The sequence below is a fragment of the Hemibagrus wyckioides genome, linkage group LG11, assembly GCF_019097595.1.
Source record: "Hemibagrus wyckioides isolate EC202008001 linkage group LG11, SWU_Hwy_1.0, whole genome shotgun sequence".
Classification (NCBI taxonomy): domain Eukaryota; kingdom Metazoa; phylum Chordata; class Actinopteri; order Siluriformes; family Bagridae; genus Hemibagrus; species Hemibagrus wyckioides.
This window is the reverse complement of record NC_080720.1, coordinates 7133352-7152967: the sequence shown is the minus strand read 5'-3', so window position 1 is coordinate 7152967 and position 19616 is coordinate 7133352. Positions and strand designations below refer to the sequence as shown.

At 40.6% G+C, this 19616-nt stretch overlaps 1 protein-coding gene across 5 annotated transcripts in view; it reads left to right on the top strand.

The window, feature by feature from the left end:
• lrp8 (low density lipoprotein receptor-related protein 8, apolipoprotein e receptor) overlaps positions 1-19616 on the top strand; it is a 191677-nt gene that overhangs the window by 171566 nt on the left and 495 nt on the right. Inside the window, exons 14-19 of one of the 5 annotated variants that reach the window (XM_058403784.1) lie at positions 3111-3252; positions 4959-5111; positions 5773-6180; positions 10343-10411; positions 12375-12544; positions 14352-19616. The exon at positions 14352-19616 is cut by the window's right edge and continues 495 nt beyond it. In XM_058403784.1, coding sequence (XP_058259767.1) covers positions 3111-3252; positions 4959-5111; positions 5773-6180; positions 10343-10411; positions 12375-12544; positions 14352-14390 — 981 coding nt within the window. In that variant the 3' untranslated portion in view covers positions 14391-19616. Of the gene's footprint in view, positions 1-3110; positions 3253-4958; positions 5112-5772; positions 6181-10342; positions 10412-12356; positions 13772-14351 lie in introns of those variants that run through there. The other 4 variants (XM_058403783.1, XM_058403785.1, XM_058403782.1 and 1 more) reach the window with 4 other exon arrangements.

Sequence of the window (19616 nt, the reverse complement as noted above, 5' to 3'; positions counted from 1 at the left end):
TGGTTCCCCTGGGTTGGTTCCATTTGAACCCGGGCTGCGGAGGTGGAAGGGCTGGATCCTGCCTTTGGACAGCCAAGGACAATACTTAATACAATGAACAATACTTTTTTTTATTATTCCATTATGAAAACACTAACCAAAACAGTATGATCTTGATTTCCGGTGAAATGCCCCAAAACCTGCATAATAAACTTGCACAAACTCTTGAAGGCCGGATACAAATGCAGGAAGTTTATTAAGAGCCTCACAAAATGATTCCAAAAATTCGGAAGCACTTGAAAGAGAGAGAGGAAATAGCAAACAATCCAGTGTATGTTAGGCAAAGAGCAGGGTCAAAGACAGACACAGGTCAATCAGGATATAATCAGGTCCCGAACAGGCTAGGTGAAAACAGGGTTGAAAACAGATAGACAGATAGATAGACAGATAGATAGACAGATAGATAGATAGATAGATAGATAGATAGATAGATAGATAGATAGATAGATAGATAGATAGATAGATAGATAGATAGATAGATAGATAGATAGATAGATAGATAGATTTTTTTGTTGCCCATGTTTTTTGGCGCTATGTGTCCTGTCTTGTGTTTGTTTTTTATACTTTCTGTTTCTTCACTGTCTTGTCTTTGCATCTGGTTGCACATGTTGCACTTTATGTAGCTAGGACAAACGTCTGTCCCTGGCTCTGTGTTGTTGTTTCTGTTTTGTAATTATATGTTGTATGTTGTCTATGTAGCACCAGGGTCCTGGAGAAACGTTGTTTCATTTCACTATGTAGTGCGTCAGCTATATGTGGTTGAAATGACAACAAAGTTTCTTGACTTGACTTGACATGCTAAGTTGCGCGTACGTGCGGGAGCCATTCAAAACTTGTTTGCGTCAGTGAGAAAGCCAAGTGAAGCCAACCGAAGTGAGTTTTACGAATTTTACGAATTGTTTTTCAGTCAGTGAAAGCCTTTTTGAAAGTCAACCTAAGGTATCAACTTGGTGGCGTGGATGGTCTGTTCTATTTTTAGCCCAAGCTTGGTGGCTCAACTTCCTGTGAGGACCAGGGGTGACTCTAGGATTTTCATTTAAGGGGGGTATAAAGTAAAAAATAAATAAAAATAAATAAAATAAAGGTTTGACTAACAGGGTAGGATGGTAAACTTATTGCAGCATTCCACTGTATTGCATAGATGTATAACATTTGAGTACTGAACAAGCCAAATACGAGTCTTCCTGATCACACACACATACACACACACGTCCTCTGATCCTCGCTCTGCGACGCCGCGGTCTGCGGACCGAAGAAGGCGATGAAAGACGGGGAGGAGCCGAAGTCTGCCGCTGTTTTCATATGAAATTTAAAGGGGACAGAGGCGATCACCAATTTGTGTCGAGTTTATGGAGAATCGCAGAATTTTTAGGGGGGCTGAATAGAAATGCACAGAAATGACCTAGCGATGACCATGGTGAGGACCCTTGACATGGAATGCTTGGCTTGGGTCAGTTCTTTGTAAGCAGCCATACACTTTACATACGCGTCGTATTGGTCATATTGGTAATATTTTTGGGTGGCTGGAACGGATTATCTGCATTTACATTATTTCTTGTATTGTTTCACAAGACAAATTTTCGCCTTGACTCCAGAACGAATGAAATTTATCTTGCGAGTTTCCACTGTACTTATAAACATTGCCAAACCAAAGATACAGAATTAAACAAAGGTGAAGACAATTAACATGATGGTGACTGAGAGTGTGGGAGTGCAGGGGGTTGAGTCCACGGTGTCCAAGTATCTAGTCACCATATGTGACAGATATATAATAATGTAAAATAATATACAGTAGTTATTCATCTGATAGAATTATGGCGATGTCTGTTCAAGCAGCAGCATTTTTGTAATATATTGAACTTCTATTAGAGGTTTATTCGAATGCTCAGTAAGCCACTCAAAAGAAAATCGACTTAACCACCTATAAAATACAACTTCTTTTGCATCACTATTGACTCTGAATACAGCTCTATTATTCATTAAACATTTCAAAGTCTTGTGTAAGAGCCCCAAAATGGCATGCAGTGTTCAAATATAATCCACTTCCTATCAGAACAAAACACATGCTGCTCTTCAGTAAAGTGATGCTGAAACTGAAACAGTTTTATCAGCCCCCAGTGTGTTACTCTGTATTGTCAGTATTTCAGTGTCACTGTGATGTGTATCAGTCATTATACTGCGAGCATCACTTAGTTTCTCTTCATGTCTTCTGTCACTGACTTAAAAAAGAACCCTCCAAAAGCAGCAACACTTCTATCTGGCTGAAATGATTTCATATTTTGGGTCTAGTTTACTAAGACACATTTAACAGAAATAAAGGCTAGCCATGAACAGTAGAGGACCGAGGACTGAGCCTTGAGGAACACCATGTGTGACTGGGCAGCAGAGGATTTATGTTTATCCCTTGTTTTATAGTGTTATCTGTCAGAAGCATAAAATGTAAACCAAATATAAGCTAAGCCATAAATGCTGAGAAAAAGCTGTGTTAAAAGCTAATAGAATAAGAATGTTTCTTGCCCCAGCATCAGAAGAAAGGAGTAAGTCATTAGTGAATCTTGAGCTCTATTTAGATTAGAGGAGTTTGGGATAATGTGGAGGTGGGATAATGTGATTATTACAGGAGTATCCCCGGGAGTGTAGACTCATCCGGTTCCAAATGACAGGACTAATATCCAAGAAATCATTTCTGCAGACTATGTGTGGAGAGATTACGGCTAATATAACACATAACAGTGTGTGTATAGGACATACGGCATGTCATGATGCCTCCAAGGCTTTTCGGAAAGTTATTGAATTTCAGACACAGGTATAGCCTACAGGCATGTTATGATCATGTGACCTACTAAGCTGCAGCAAGGAGCACTACAAAACAGGTCCAAATAATCCATCAATACTGTATAGAAGGCCTTTAACATTATTAATGGAGGTAAAGGACTAGACAGTCAAATCAAGTAATTTCAAAACAAGTAAATGCAATAATTTTATAAATTATTGCATTATTGATTGAATGGTTCAAAAATCAAGCATTGTTTTTTTTTTCCTGCATGTCCTAAGTATTTTTACTCTTGCAGGACCGAGTATATTGGACAGATCTGGAGGATGAGGCTATTTACAGTGTGAACCGGCTAACAGGCCACGATATATCCATGCTGGCGCAGCACCTGAACAGCCCGCTGGACGTGGTGGTGTTCCATGAGCTCCGGCAGCCCAAAGGTCAGACACCAAACCAAGAAACATTGACCAGAAGTGACTCTTCGTTTATGCTGCTTTTAAACATAGAAACCCATTGTAGGCTTATAGATTTTACAAGAGACAGCCTTCTCACTTTCACTCAGATACATGAACGGTGTTGTTAAAAGATAAATAAATGTAGCGAATGCACTGAAGGCGCTAACAAAAGCTGGGAAACACACTTAAGCTAAGTGAAGATGTGTGAACGAATAGAAATGTAATTTGGCTCAGTGTATTTCCTGGAGAACAGGGTGTAATATTCACAGAAGGGGAAACCTCACGAGGCACTGTGTGACAATAGCTTTAGTGAAATATTACTCAATAAGAAAGCACACGCTGCTCGGAGCAGAGGGAGCTTGGCTCGGAAATAAGATCATCCTTAAATTCCTTTTCTTCTCTTGGGAACAAGGGGGAGTTGCTGTGAAGTACACTGAATTTCAGTCCTTTTATGTTTCCCTTGTCTCCCTGCTCCTTTCATCATTATTCTCTTTCTTTTTTATTATTTTACATGCTTTAAAGCTAAATTAACTATACTTTTTTTATCAACGTTATTTTCATGAATTTTATTTTGAAAATTGTTTCGTCATGTTCACTTGGCTTTTATTTTAGGTTGCTTGTATATTGTTGTTGAGCGAGCATTCGATCCTGGTCAGGGTTGTAGAGGATTCAGTCATCTCAGGAAGACTGGGAGTGAGGCAGGAATACAACCTGCATGGAAAAATAGTCCATTGCAGTGCATCATACACACAATGTTTTCTTACGCAAATAGGCCATTAATTAATTAATTTTTTTAAATAAAATGATTTACACGAAACTGCTGCTTTCACCCCCAAAGTCACTTACATTACAAATATAATAAATATAACAGTCAAGGTTAGTTGAGTTAGTTAAGTCTAAACCTGTTACATATACATTACAACAAAGAGAAAGTGTTTACTTTGCATGTACCAACTTGTTAGGAGAATATATAATAAAGTCTGTTTATATGTAAACATTTCCAGTTTTTACAAATGTAATTGCCATTTCCATTTTTATTCTGTAAAGAATTGATGTATTTGTCTGGTATCGGCTTGATACTGACCCTGGGTTTCGGATATCGGCTTCCTCTTCTTCTTTTTCTTCTTCTTCTGTTTTAGGGGGGACACTGCCAAATAAATTATTTCAATTCAACGTGTCTTAAATAATTAAAAAGGCTAATTTTTTTTGTCCTGCCAAATAGCATTCACCTTGCGGCCAGTTCCCGATGGATTACATGTGAAATGAACACTGATGTGTGAATAGTTTGAAACCACCTTAATTGCAGTTAGTGGTGATTCTGCTTCCTCTCTCTCTCTCTCTCTCTCTCTCTCAGTCGCTCACTCGCTCTATCTGACTCTATATATCCACTTAGAAAGCAATCCAACTCCACTTCATCCATGCACGGAGATGAAAGTGTCTTTGTTGTAGACGTTTTTTAAACAGGGTCATTCCTCTCTCAGACAGACTGCCAAGGACATTATTGGCTGAATTGTATTGCTGCACTGCAGACTTTAATTACAGTGTTATGTTAATAGTAGCCTTTGCGTTTTACACAGACCCCTGGCCTGTAATGATGATGTTTAAACGTGCGCACGTTAACGCACACACTCTTCAGCAGAGTTCCCACGGCTAATGCACTTTAGTTCACGCTGTGCGCTTTTCTCTCTCAGCTCCAGACAGCTGTAATATGGGGAGTTTGCCCAACGGTGGTTGTGAGTACCTGTGTCTGAGAGCTCCGCAGATCACAGAGCACTCGCCCAGATACACCTGCGCCTGTCCTGACGACGCGGAGCTCGGCCCGGACATGCGCCGCTGTGTCGCAGGTAAAACCGCAAGTCTGATTGATGGGATTATTTTGTGTAATGAGGAAAAACATGACATGGCGTGCCGGTATATGTGATGGAAAATAATCAATGATGGCATGGCATGTGTTCATTATTTTTTATGTTTTATTCCTCTTGTACTGAAGCAATTTGCTGACCGTTGTACTGAAGCAATTTGCTGACCGTCGCAAGTTTGAACTGATTACTGAATGCTTTTTAACCGTTTATCGTTGCATTTAATGTTGTGGATTGCCTGTAAAACAAGTTCAATGCTCTTATCACTTACCTTATATCAGCTATATATACCTTTCCTTCCAGAGCTTTTTTCCCCTCTTCCATGAAGTTAATAAAACAAAAAAATGCAGCTTGTCATGAACTTTCTTTGCATTCAGTTTTGTTCCTTTGAACTATATTATATTATATTTATATATATATATATATATTATATTATAACTATATTGTATTATATTTGAACTATAATGCTCACATATTGTCTGCTAACCTAAAACCTAAACTTGTTATCTAGCCTGAAAAAACCAAAAAGCTCCAAAGCATCAGCAGGAACATAACCATTAATTCCTCTGGCAGCTTTAAACATGTTAATCCTCTATAGGTTCTTTCTCATCCTTCACTCTCTCTCTCTTTCTCTCTTCCTATACAGTACCAAAGCCCAGGTCTACAACAACTACACCTTCTTCAACTACGACAACAGAACCTTCTACACCTTCCACACCTCCATCGACCACTTCGACTTCGACAACTATCACCAGTACAATGTCATCTACTCCAAGTCCGACTGCGACGACTGCCTCGAGCACGACTGCTTCTTCTACAACACACAGTACCACAGCTTTATCTCCGTTAACCACACCACCTTCCACCACTGTGTATTCTACCACCACTCCATCACCATCCTCCACGACAAGCAGCACTCAGAGCAGCACCACACCACCATCGCAACATCCCGGCTCCACGCAGAACGCAACAGGGAGCAGCCGAACGACAAGATCTACCACTGTCTCTCAAAAAGATGGACCAAAAAGTGGGGACAGCAACCTCTCACACCGTGGTGAGTGACTTCAGTGTGTTTGTGTGTGTGTGTGTGTGTGTGTGGTTCATTATAGCCATGCTTCCCACACAACAGTACTTTTATAATTGTACTTGTACAGTTATTGGCACCCCGCACAATAATAAGCTGAAAATGAGTTGTGGTGTAGATGAGGTGGGGTTGAGTTTAAATCTATGGGGTTATTGGTTTGTTTGTTTTTATTTTTTCAGTTTGATTGTTTGTTTCTTTGTTTAATTAACTGAATGCTTATTTATCTCATATTACTGAGGCATTTCTAGTTTAAAAATGATCATTTGGAAATAAGAGTTAAATATGAAAATAAGGAATTAGGAAATAAGGAAAATCATCACCGCTCTCATATACAATCATTCTGTTATTCTGTAATTCTCATAATAAGTCACACAGGGTTGTAGCTTATTGACTGCTCTGTACTAGAGATAATGTCATTCAGCAATGCTTGTAAGATAATTAGATTTGGACCAGAGTGACCAGGGAAGAGTATCGAACCATCTCAACCATGAGAAACCTCGGGATAAAACGCATGGCTGTCAATTTCCGAGTTTTTCCTATGGGGTGGTAAAGCTCTAAAGCTCTGGATCCTGTCCTCGGAGCACTTATTGTAGACCTAGACCAATCCACTTCCCAGTATGTATTTGTGAGGTGGGAAGAAACTGAAGAACCCCCACCTTGAGTATTTTCTGCTCAATGCAACAGCATGACATAAAACCTTTTAAACACAGCGCCAGCAATACATGACAGATGGTGCTTGTAAGATCAAATATGTTGGTACATGTGTGCCTGTCTGTCTGCCTTTGTCTGGTCCGCCTCACAGTCTGCTCAGACAACTTCATCTGCCCTCGTTTTCCACGGATCTTGCCTCAAGTTCGAGAAACCGTCGACTTCTGTTGTACATTGGATATGGAAATGAGCTCAAGCTCATGACAACACCGCCTCCCCTACAGCAGCAGCAGGAGTGTGCAGCACGTGAAAGTTAATGTGTGTGGGAGAATTTGCTTGCTGTGCAGCACTAGACCACTTGAGAGTGATGGATTAGGCTGTGGTCCTAGCCCTGGGTAGCAGCGCTCGCTCGGTGCTGAATTAGAGCAGGCAGTAGAGGAGAGAAGCAGCCAGGCTTGACTGATGAACACTGCCCCAGGCTCTGTACACTCCTCTTCCCTCTCATCCTTCTGTACGCTGCGGTAAGTGGGCCTGTCCGGCTACAATAATGCCAGCACCCATAACAACAAAAATGCCTCACTCAATGAGATTAAGATGCAGGAATGGCATGCCTTTATGCAGTGCCATGGAGAATCTGTCTGCAGTGCAATTATACAGCGTTAAATAACAGGTCTGACCGACGGTATATCAGAACCTTCATAGTACCCTGCTATCCTAGAGCCCTGATGTTATAGAGGATTTCTCAAAACTTGGTCAATTTATCCTGGTTCAGAGGTTAAGGCTGAGTATACTACCCCCAATTGAAGACCATCACAGTGATGTCCTCTAAACTCAGATGGAAGTTGTGTACTGACTGGACGTTTTCTCGACTCGTCTCAGCACCTTACTCTTCCAGATCTATTTTTACACCCTCAGTCTCTCAGCTGAAGCTCGCGAAATCCAGACTAACCAGGAATATGGCCGCTTGGATATTTTATCACTGTCTAAATGTAATATAGCCGAGCTGTTGAGCGCTCCTTTACAGAGAAACCGAATTGCAGCTCTGAACTAAATGACGAATGCTTCAGAAACGGCTGCCAACTCGCCCTCTCACCTGTTTGCCCCGTTTCCTAATGACTCTGAACAGTCATGCGTGGGGCTGTAATGCAGCTTTCTCCTAACACCATTCAGAGAGAAAACCAAAAGAGATGGAATCCGTCAGGATACGGAGCACAGCGAAGAGCGATGTTAAAAATTTGCTGATTTACTAACAGGGTAAGGTATGAGTAAAATAACACAGCATGCCAGGTTTTTGCATGTTTGCTTTAACGAATACGCGACCTGCTGTGTTTGAAAGCCACTTTGGAAAGAGTGATTGCTTTATAAATACCACAGAAGGGCATTTATATAAATTTGCGGCAAATGAAACCATCATGGTCTATCAGATTTACGGCTTAATATTACTGCAGTGAGGGTTTTTTTCAGTATTTAAATAAAAACACCGTAAAAATGTAAAAACATTTAGCTGCACAGACGAATGAGAGAGAGAGAGAGAGAGAGAGAGGGGAAGGGGAAGATGATCGTGTTGTAATAATGTAGTGATTAGAGGAACTACTTTGCTTCACGGTATTAAGTATAACTATAAACTTATAAAAACGTACAATGTAATTGAGAAAAAACTGGGAAATTACTATGGTATAAGAAGTTTAATACACTTTGGAGCATAATAATATTGGAAAATAATCAACTTATTGTAACTCCACTTCATGTCATGCCGCATACAAAGCCCATACAAAATCCTCAGTAAAATATTCTCTCGTTCCAGCATAATATATTATAATAATTTTTTGTAAATTGTCCATAGCACGCTTGATTATGTCGTAAATTGCGTGTGCCCAGTGACTGTTCTAGTGCAGCTCTCTGCAATCAGCTCTCATTGCAGTGAAACTCACAAGAGCGTCCTCCTGAGTGTTCTTCAAGTCATTTCTTCAGCGTCACTCTATCTTTTACTCAATCATCGTTTTGATATGCTGTGCACATTCCAGAAAGACGACCGAACTCTATCTGTATGCTCTTGTCATCCCCTCTGGTCCTCTTAATCTCTGGGCTCGGGCTTTATTACCTGACACCAATTGCACTTTAGCTAAACGCGCTAATTGTGAGGTGGGTTTATTTCAGCGCCTGATTATGTGCAGGAATAAAGAATGGAAGTGAGGAAAAGAGAAGAATGGACATATTATGTGTGTGTGTGTGTGTGTGTGTGAATTTGGGGCACAGCCAAAACAAATGGCTGGCTCTGATCTGAACAGTGAAGAGAAGGATTCCGCTTGTCACAAGGATGATGTTTCTTAAAAGAAAAAGAAAAGAAATGGACAATTTGACCACATCAGTCACCCCCTAAATAATATCTGCTCTTGGTCCTATGCTGGTGGGGTTAGATTATGGCTCAGAAAATGTTAGATTAGATTAGATTAGATTAGATTAGATTAGATTAGATTAGATTAGATTGAACTTTCATTGTCATTGTGCAAAGTAAATGTACAAAGCCAATGAAATGCAGTTAGCATCTAACCAGTGTATAGTATTATATTTAAAATAAATTATGAATAAAAATAGCTATAGGGGTGATATAAAAAGGGGGAGTGTTAGGTTTACGTACAGGGGTGCAGTAGTTATTATAAATAGGATATATATGGTTTATATATTGATGAAGAATGTACAATGGTAAAGACACATATATACACGAGACATGAAGAATTGAGGGCAAGATGCCACACATACATTACAGCACAGTGGAATTCTTTCCTTCACATATCCCAGCTGAGGTAGTTAGGGTCAAAGCACAGGGGCAGCTATGATACAGCGCCCCTGGAGCAGGGAGGGTTAAGGGCCTTGCTCAATTGCCCATCAGTGGAGCTTGGTGGTGCTGGGGCTTGAACCCCGATCCTCTGATCAACAACCCAGAACGTTAACCACTTGAACCACCACTGTCCCCCAGGATATTCATATGTAGATGTATGCATACTTATACAGAGTAAGGATGAAATAATCTTCAGTGCAGGAATGTGTTTTGCAAAAGGCGTAGTGGATATAGTGTGTTGAAAAGTAAGTGAGTAAACAGTTCAGTGTGATCAGTCTGGAAACAGGAAACAGCTGTAGGGAAGAAGCTATTCCTCAGTCTGTTAGTGCGGCCACTGAGGGGGGAACATAGTCCATGATTAGGGTAAGAGGTGTCATTTGCCCTCTGCAGACAGTGTTTCTTGTTGATGGTGGGTAGCTTGGGTACCAGTGATTTGTTGGGCAGTTCAACCACCCGCTAAAGGGATATTCGGTTTGTTGCATGTTGATCACATGACCTGCTCTTACCTTTTACTTGCTCTACTCAGAGTTATAGTCTTTATACTGCTGAGGATATACTGAGGATACTGTAGCAAATGAACTCTTGTCACACAACACCATGACTCTCTCTCTCTCTCTCTCTCTCTCTTTCTCTGTCTCCCCACAGCTTCAGGTGGTCACTTCCTCCTCGGGAACAACATCACGGTGGCAGTTCTGGGTGTCGTCATCCCTATAGGTAAGCCTTCATGCTTAATCGAGCACTACGCTTCCCTCTCTGCATGCAGAAGAATCTCCTGCTTTTCTGTGTGATTTGCATGAACTGGTAATATTTCACTCGAGTACCCATTTATAATAAACTGTTCTAAGACCGTATACTCCGAACGATTTGACACTAAGATATGTGTAATGAACTATGAAAGCATATATAATATAATATAATATAATATAATATAATATAATATAATATAATATAATATAATATAATATAATATAATATAATATAATATAATATAACATAATATAATATAAAATAAAATGACACATTCCTGTAAAAACATCATACACTGGATGATAATTCTTAATGAAAACGCATTACACCTTATAGCACTATTTATTACGTCTTATAGTACATGACGGACGCTAATGAAAAAGAAATCCAGGAAGTATTCTGTTCAGAACTGTGTGAGATGTTAGCGACCTTATAAAAATGATTTAGTGCTCAGACTCTATATACCTGTGTGGTTTTGGGCTTTATAAAAAAAAAATGTCACTGATGCAAAATTGTGGAATTTTTTCCACAGGACATTAATATTACATAATAAATATAGCAATAAAGTGCAATGCATTTTCATTAATAATTATAACTGTGTCTCTGGAATGTGTCATAATGTTATAGGTGATTATAGGCATGGCTTCAGTTCCTTCCTGCTCCACAAAGCTCTAGTGAATGTGCATGTCTGTGAGGCACCACTGGCTCTGTTTTTGTTTCAGACTCTTTGGGCATTTGCTGTATGGGCTCCAAATGCTACCATTCTAATAACTCGTATTCTTTATAATTATGCATATGATTAATATTCCATATGTTTGTTATTTAACATATCCTAATGTCTCTCAGTATGCTTCACATATCCGCCTGCGTACCTTATATACAGCTGAAGGATTAAAAGCTAAAAATCTATTAGATGGCAGAGCCAGAACATCGGTATTTGTCTGGTTCTGGAGTCAGACAGTAATGATTAGCAGTAACAGTAAACACATTGATGAGCTCTGTTTCTTTCCACTGTTACCACGAGCTGTGCGTCAGATCAAAAATTGGACCCTTCTAGAATAATCCGCAGACGTTTCCGTAGGTTTGAAGATTATGTGAGAGGTTTTCAGTGGGGTGTTAATGGCTGGTGCAGTGTCACATAGTGCTGTACTGCCCGCATTATTTACATCATGAAGACACATGATCATTTCTGAGGATGTCACTCTTCACTCAAACGACATGATCTTGTGATCACGAGTGTGCGTGTAAAAACAAGTAGATTTCAGCTCTAACTGATGACCAGTCCCGCTCTCTCATTGCCGTGACCCGGGTTCGATTCCCGGTCAGGGAGCTAACCCAGACACTGAAGAGTTAACTCCCAAGCCTGTATTAAATGGGAGGGTTGAGTCAGGAAGGGCATCCAGCATAAAAACCTGTGCCAAATTGAAACATGCGGGCTAAATGATCCACTGTGGTGACCCCAAACAGGGAGCATCTGAAACAACAACTCAATAGTAGCTATAACTAAAGGCATGGGTGCCAATACTTTTTGTATTTAGGTAATTTAGGACAGGTTAAATTTTATTTCTTTTATTCTCTCCAGTATCCATGTTATATTTAAATGATTAAATTAATGCTCTGTGAAGCAAAATCATTCCAGGCTCATATCAGCTTATTAAATTTAAATATAAAAGTAATTGGTTATTCATTTTCTGTGCTACAAAATTACTTAAAAATCTCTCATTTCAATAACTCCACTGCTAATTTAATCAGTTTTCACTCATGCAGCATTTTAAGCCCAAACGTTTGAGCCAGATGTGCTGAGCTGCTGTTGCTCTGGACTGTGTATGTGTGTGTCATGAAGCGCTGGCCCGTGTCCTCTGGCTGTGTTAACGCCCTCACCGTGTGTCGGCTGTGTGTTAAACGCATGCAGTTCCTATCCTTGCCACAGTGGTCCTCACGCTGGCGTGCACCGGAGGCTACCTGGTCTGGCGGAACTGGAGGCGGCGCAACACCAAGAGCATGAACTTCGACAACCCGGTGTACCGTAAGACCACCGAGGAAGACGACGACGAGATCCACATTGGCCACAGCGAACAGATCGGACACATCTACCCAGCCGTGAGTGGAAGCGTCCGGCAGCCGTACTTAACTCTCCCTTTAGCGGGCGGAATCCCTGACCCGGCCGCTCACTGGTACTCGGGGGCTCCCATGCTGACCAGCACAAAGTGAAGACACTGCTTCACTGCAGGTTTAATGAGATTAGGGCCGAGCGAGGTATGCCCTGATGTCAGAGGAGACGATGCTGCAGTACGAAACGTACCCAAGCTCACGTTTCACACAAGCTCCACCCATACTTCATCCACCACACATCACTCATGATATCTGTTATTCCGAATTCACCAGACACATTTTATTTGTGTCTCTTCCAAGTGAATCGAAGTCTCCATGTGAATCCATAGAGACGTCATTTGGTTCATAAGACATGTTTCCACGGAGCTTCTGGAACCTTCTGAGGAACTAAAGATGCTCTCCTGAATGAGAAAAAAAAAAGACGAGGGTTAATGTGTTTTGTCCTTTTTTGAGTTTTTAACAATGCCTTTAAACATTCGTTTTGCCTTTTAAAAGATGCACAAAATTCACTCCAGCAACATTTTTCATTCACCGCTCGTAGAAAAACAGGCATTTTTCAGCGTTCCACTTTACCGGTCATGCTGCAGCACTTTTTTTTTTAAACAGTAAGCCTTAAGCAGTGGTCCAACCAAAATGTGCTGATCCGTCTGAACGAAAAAAAAAAAAACCCGTCTCCGGTAATGATTCATTTTGTATTGTGTCGAGTTCATTCAGGTGAAACCACAAAATACTATGAGCTAATAGAAAACGAAATAGAACTGTTTTCACGAATAATGAAATATTTCTCACCCCTCACCTTTAGCCTCGACATTTCGGGATTTTTTTTAACAACAATCTCAGCGAATAAAACTGAAGTGAAAATCCAAATCTAGCTAAATAGAGATTTTTACACACGGCTAGTAAGATGAGTTTCTAATACTAGCTCTGGTTTGTCCAGCCAAAGTGTCTGCTCTTTCCAAAACGTTTGAGGGTTCCTGAGAAGGTTCCTCGGGAGGTTCCTGAGAACCATGGAAACACAAAGGATGTAGGAATAATAAGTTGGGAATAATAAGTAGGAAGTTTTAACCACGCAGTGCCCTTGAGTTGTATGATTTATTCACTATGGCTGAGTTAGGGATGAGTAATTAGCACTTTAAATGTTGGGACAATCTTTTTGAGGTGGTGCATGTAATTCTTTAGTGTCTTTGTGTACATCCGTGTGTGTGTGTGTGTGTGTGTGTGTGAGGGGGGTGGGAGGGGTGGGTTTAAGCAGGTATAGTAGGTGTAACTCTCTTAAACCCGCATTCACGAAAGAAGAACAGAGCAAATAGACATGAGACGTCAGACTGATAATAATCTGAGGCTAGAGGAAGGTTTACTCTCTCTCTCTCTCTCTCTCTCTCGTTCTAATCTTCTATATCATCTTGTTTTTTCTTTCTTTCTTTCTTTCTTTCTTTCTTTCTTTCTTTCTTTCTTTCTTTCTTTCTTTCTTTCTCTCTCTCTCTCTCTCTCTCTTACTCTCTCTCTCTCTTGTTCTAACCTTCTACAATATCTTGTTTTTCTTTCTTTCATTCTTTCTTTCCTTCTTTTTTTCTTTCTTTCAAGCTACCATTTATTTATTCATTTATTTATTTGTTTGTTTGCTTGTTTGTTTTTCTGTTTGTTTGTGTAATTATCTATGTAATTAGTTCATTTGTTTATTTGCTTTCTTTCTTTCTTCCTTCCTTCCTTCCTTCCTTCCTTCCTCCCTCCTTCCCTCCAGCAGTATATGTAACCATTTTTTCCCCTGTTTGTTTTTTATGTGCTCTCTGTGCAGCGCGTGGCGCTCAGTGTGGAGGATGACGGATTACCCTGAGGTTGTTTTCTCTTCCCTCCCTCCCTCCATCCCTGTGTCCATCCATCCACTTGTTTGGGTCCCTCGGTCTGGTGGGGAGACTGCAGCACTGTACAGCAAGGCCGAGAGAGAACAGGACACACACACACACACACACACATTCGCTCTCTCTTTGGTGTTAGTGCTATGTGACACACAGGACTTGTCCTTTAGAGGCTGTGTAGCTCTTCTGACGGATTAGAGACTAACACTAACCTGTCTCTCCTCTAGCTCTACTGCAGCTCCAGCGGGAACACTAGCAAATATTCCTCTTTAATCATCACTAACTTTGTAGAACGCTGCTTCATTAAGTAAATGCTGAGTAATTTTATTGCGTGTGTGTGTGTGTGTGTGTCTGTAGACATGGATACAGGGTGACCGGGACTAATTTGCTTTGTTAGCACTGGACCATTTAAAGATTTTATTGAGCTGGAAAGCAAATAATTTATACACACACACTGGTATATACAGTATATTATGTGGTGCAGCACTGCGGGCAGGTCCTAGATAAAATAAGAAAGGAATTATGTGCTGTATTTAAAAGAAACTAGGCATAAATGGTCACGTCTGTGTCATTTCTCGCCGCGGTCTTCTATCAGCTGGGTTTAGACGTCTTCCCTACGTAACGCACTCGGAGAGAGTTTTAAGGATCTTAGGAAATGGTACACGTGTGTCTTCAGAACCCTAACAGGGCTTCCATGACCCAAAGCCTGTCACTCCTGAGCTCTTCCCAGTGTCATGATCATCAACACACACACACTGACAAGCCTACACACTCCTGTTCCTGTCCCTGAGGTTTATCCCGCTCTACAGTTTAGTGTACACTTTCAGATCAGTTAGCGTTCCTTGTCGCTGGAATGGTTCCCTCAGTGGCTGAGGTTCGTGGAGGGCTTTTACATGAGGGAAGTGTTCGAATTTCAATCAGCATACACACGGCAAGCACAATGAATGAACATCGCACCTGAACGCGTGTCGCTTACAGTACATTATATTATTAACACAGATTGGTTAAAGTCTCAAATCATTTCTCTAACAGCACAGATCTAAATATTTATAACCGTATCGTAAATGATCATTTCGTAGAAATCTGCTCGTTCTGGTATGTTATTGCTCCTGTAATAGTTCAGTCACATGGTCTTGTATGACTTGATTACGCTCCATATAAATCTAAGCCTCAGGATAATATTATATTCATGGAACATTATATTGGAAACTTTCCCAGTATAAAAGTTGTTTCCTGTTATCTTGTACATTTTAGCAGCTATATAGAAAGTTCTCTCTCTCTCTCTCTCTCTCTCTCTCTCTCTGTCTGAGAATTTCATCTGTCCTTTCTGCACCACAACCTCTGTCCTTTCTGCACCACAAATTCTTATAAAAATCGCTATGGATTAGATAATAAGGATTAGATGACGCTGATTTCTGGTTCATTCATTCGATTGGTCAAGCGACGTTCCAAGAGTGTGTATATATATTTCCTATAAACACACTGGAATGTTTCACTGTGTAATTCCTACTTCCTACTTCGTAACAGTTACTACATCACCAGCTGAAAAAAAATGGCAAATTTTTATATGTATAACTTTTGACTTGTCTCGTCAGATCGAGCCCGTTAAGAGAAAGTCGAAATCAATGTGAAGTGGCTAGCAGCTAGCTAACAGACTACAAAGTGAAGGTGGCTTCTTTCGGATTTATTTCTACTACCGGAGGAAAAATAAACAAAACATTTGGCTATATTCTTGCGTTTTTACTCTCAGCTCTCACTCGCAGCACTCATCCTTGCTCAATCAGACATCTTTTGAGTGTATTTCTAAACACGTCTTTTACTCTGAAACATGGATTTAAGCTGGATAGATGGAGTGTACGTCATGTTTAGGGTTAAATGTATCTTTAGAAAGATACACACTACACCCTTATAGAGAAAGGCTTTTTTCCGAGAGTGTTGTTGGTTAGGACTTATGTTTGTCCCGCTGTGTGATTCATAGCAGGAACATTTTGTGATTTTATCCACAGAGAATTTCACACAGGTTTCGCTTCATCATTCAGCATCACTTGCTGTAGTCATGATGCCAGATTGCGTTCAGTCATAGTGCAGGCCAGTGGTGAACGAAGTATTCAGAACAGATTAGGTTTTACATAGAGTCCAGTGACTAGACATATTCACATCAGCTGACAGGATAAAGGCTGAACAGGATGGAGGTGTGCCGTGGTCATGTGTAAGGTCATGTGTCCTGACCTGGAAAAGCTTTTCTCATTCATGCTGGACTTGTCTTAGATCTCTGACCAGTAAAAACACAACAAATCTGATTCCACCGGTTAAACTGAGTCACATGCCCAGTAATCAGATTTGAAACTAAATATTCCCTTTTTTTGTTCCAAAATGGAAATTGGAAATAATTTTGTTTATAATAATTTTGTTTATCCTTGTACACACTAGCAGGATGTCCAGAACATCACCACCTGACAATATGAGAAAGGAGATTTCACTGTGAACAGATTTAACCTGAAAATGAGACACACACTATCTATCTATCTATCTATCTATCTATCTATCTATCTATCTATCTGTCTGTCTGTCTGTCTGTCTGTCTGTCTGTCTGTCTGTCTGTCTATCTATCTATATGTGCATGTGTGTGTGTGTTTGTGGGTTAAAAATTGGATCACCATATGCAGATATCAATTCGATTCTTCCCGCATCTGTAACTGAAGATGACACTGTAAACCACCCAACCCCACCGCCACCCCCCCCAGTCTGTTACTGTCTGAGAGATTAATTGTACATCACAGCGCTCTATCAAATATTTAGAAGATCATTGTTTGACATGACAGTAGAAGATGTTGAGTTGATCTGAGCGCGTGGGCTTCCTGCACACGTATCCGGGTCCAGACTACAAGATAGCGCTCGTTTATTTCTGTAACACACGATCCTGTCCCCTCATGAACCCAGGATCAAATGTAATGACGTCCTGTACTCGAGAGATCTGAGCTCTATATTTTTTTTCAGAAATAGCTCTGTACTCAATGTCACTTATTTATCGACGTCAGAGATTTAAGACAAGAAGAGTGTGAATTTTAATGTGATCAGGTCAGGAGATTTCATTACAAGAGGACTAGCTAACTAGCTGACTGTTGAAATTCACGGGGAGTGACCTGGGATCTCACACACACTAGAAGGAGCTAGCAAACCATCAGTAATCTCACAGAAGATGATTGTTATTTTCCCCAGACAATTCCCCCAGCTTAATCCCCACTCCTGTCTTAGTGACCAGGACAGACCTCGTCCGTCTCGCGCTACTTCCTGCTACTCGCATCAGTATCACATGGTATCATTCATTCAGCTATCTTAATTCCTTAAGCTAAACTTTTTTGAAGAGATAAATCATTATTTTCTAAATCTAACTAGCTGCTTTGAAATCACTAGCAAAAAAGATGCTATAAATCAAGTGAAATAAGCTAGCTGGCTAGCAGGACTGTGACTGGAGTAACTAGCAGGGTTGTAAACTGTAGTAGCTAAGACGAACTAGCAGGCTAATTGTTTAGTATCAAATGAAATTGGTCGTTTTATAGCCTTAAGATGGAATCACGTCTTTATTTTATCTAGTAGCTGAACATTATGTGTATAATTCAACTTATAGAGAGTGTAGAGACCTTGAGGACTATTTTTTTTGTTTTTGTAAAAGGGACATAATTTGTCTGCCGGAAGAGAAAACAGTGGTAAACTCTAGGCATCAGATTTCCTGTTGACTTTTATTTCATGCTCAATAATAAGTGGCTTAGTGTGATGTAGATCTTCTACAGCTTCATCCACTAAATAAATCATTCGTTCTAGACGTTTTGGGGACTAGATCGAGATTTGTGCTTGTATGTTTGCCTTAACTGTGAGACTCGGTGTCCGTGTGTATGAGACCAGACTTTCACACACTTGTTGGAAGAGGATCGCTGCAGTAGAGACGCAGAGTAAAGCTGCACTGCTCAGGCGCAGACACGCCGTACAGGACGAGAAGGTGTAAAACTGTTTCTGTCTTAAAACACTGAAAGCAATGAAGTGTGGGGATTCGGGGTTTTTTTGTTTTTTTTTTTTTTTGGAACACGTAGTCTCCGTAGACTTCCCCACGCTCTTCCCGATTCATACTTCCAATACGTTTTTTGGGTCGATACGATTAGAACGACATACTTTTTCTTACGCAAGCAATACAGGGTAACTTTATTACTTATCTTTCTCCAGATTAGGTCTGGAGTGTTTTGCTGGTGTATTTTTTCTACATGTACCTGGTGGTTTGTACTGTTTAGAGATGAGAGCTGTGCACATTTTGTACGTAGCCTTTTTACGGCGCCGTGTCGGAGGTGGCCCGTCGGTGTTCTTTTAAAAAGGGACGCCTCGAGTTCGGTAAGCATGCGGTAGAGCGTGCGCTTCACCTAGGCATTTAGACATGGACTAATCCCCCAACCTTTCAGTCGACATCGACACTTTCTGTGTTCCTACTCTATGCATATCGAAAGGTAAATCCCTGCCTTCCTGCAGTGCAGTGCAGGGTTTGCACCGTGCTGCTCCGTCCTCTCATCATATCGCATCCCATCTCTCACCCTACTAACATCAGCTGTTTAACCCATCCCTCACTTTCTCCACTCATCCCCGAACGGTTGGTTTTTTTCTTTTTTCTTTTTTTTTGAAAGGGCTATCTTTTCCCTCACGTGGGAAGCGGAAGAACGAGCCGGAAGAGGACGGCGCTCCTTCCTCTCGGCTGATCCCCCTACCGATCCCTCCGACAAAGCGGTACTGCTGACTCGCCTGTACGCTGGCTCCCTGTCCTCTCTTTTGTGACCTGTGAATAGCTCCATTTTTTGATTTCCCTTCGCGAGTGTACTACTTGAACAAATGTCCAGACTCATCTCTTTTTCTTTTTATTCAATGTTGATGTACAGTATCAGGAAGCAGATATTTTCTCTCAGGGAACCGTTTCTTTAACGTGTTCCTTAAAAAAAAAATAAAAAAAAAAAAAAAAACATTTTCTACAACTGTTTGTTGCACAAACTTTTCGAGAAGCCTTCTGCACTGTGTAAATGATTACATAGGAGAAGGGACAAATGGGGACGGGTGGGCTGTGCACCGGGCTCGAATCGAGATTTGTAAATACCTTTTCATACGGCAGAACTTTTGATAATGTTTTAAACATTTCTGTAAAAAGATGTCTATATTAGTCTCCTGGAAGC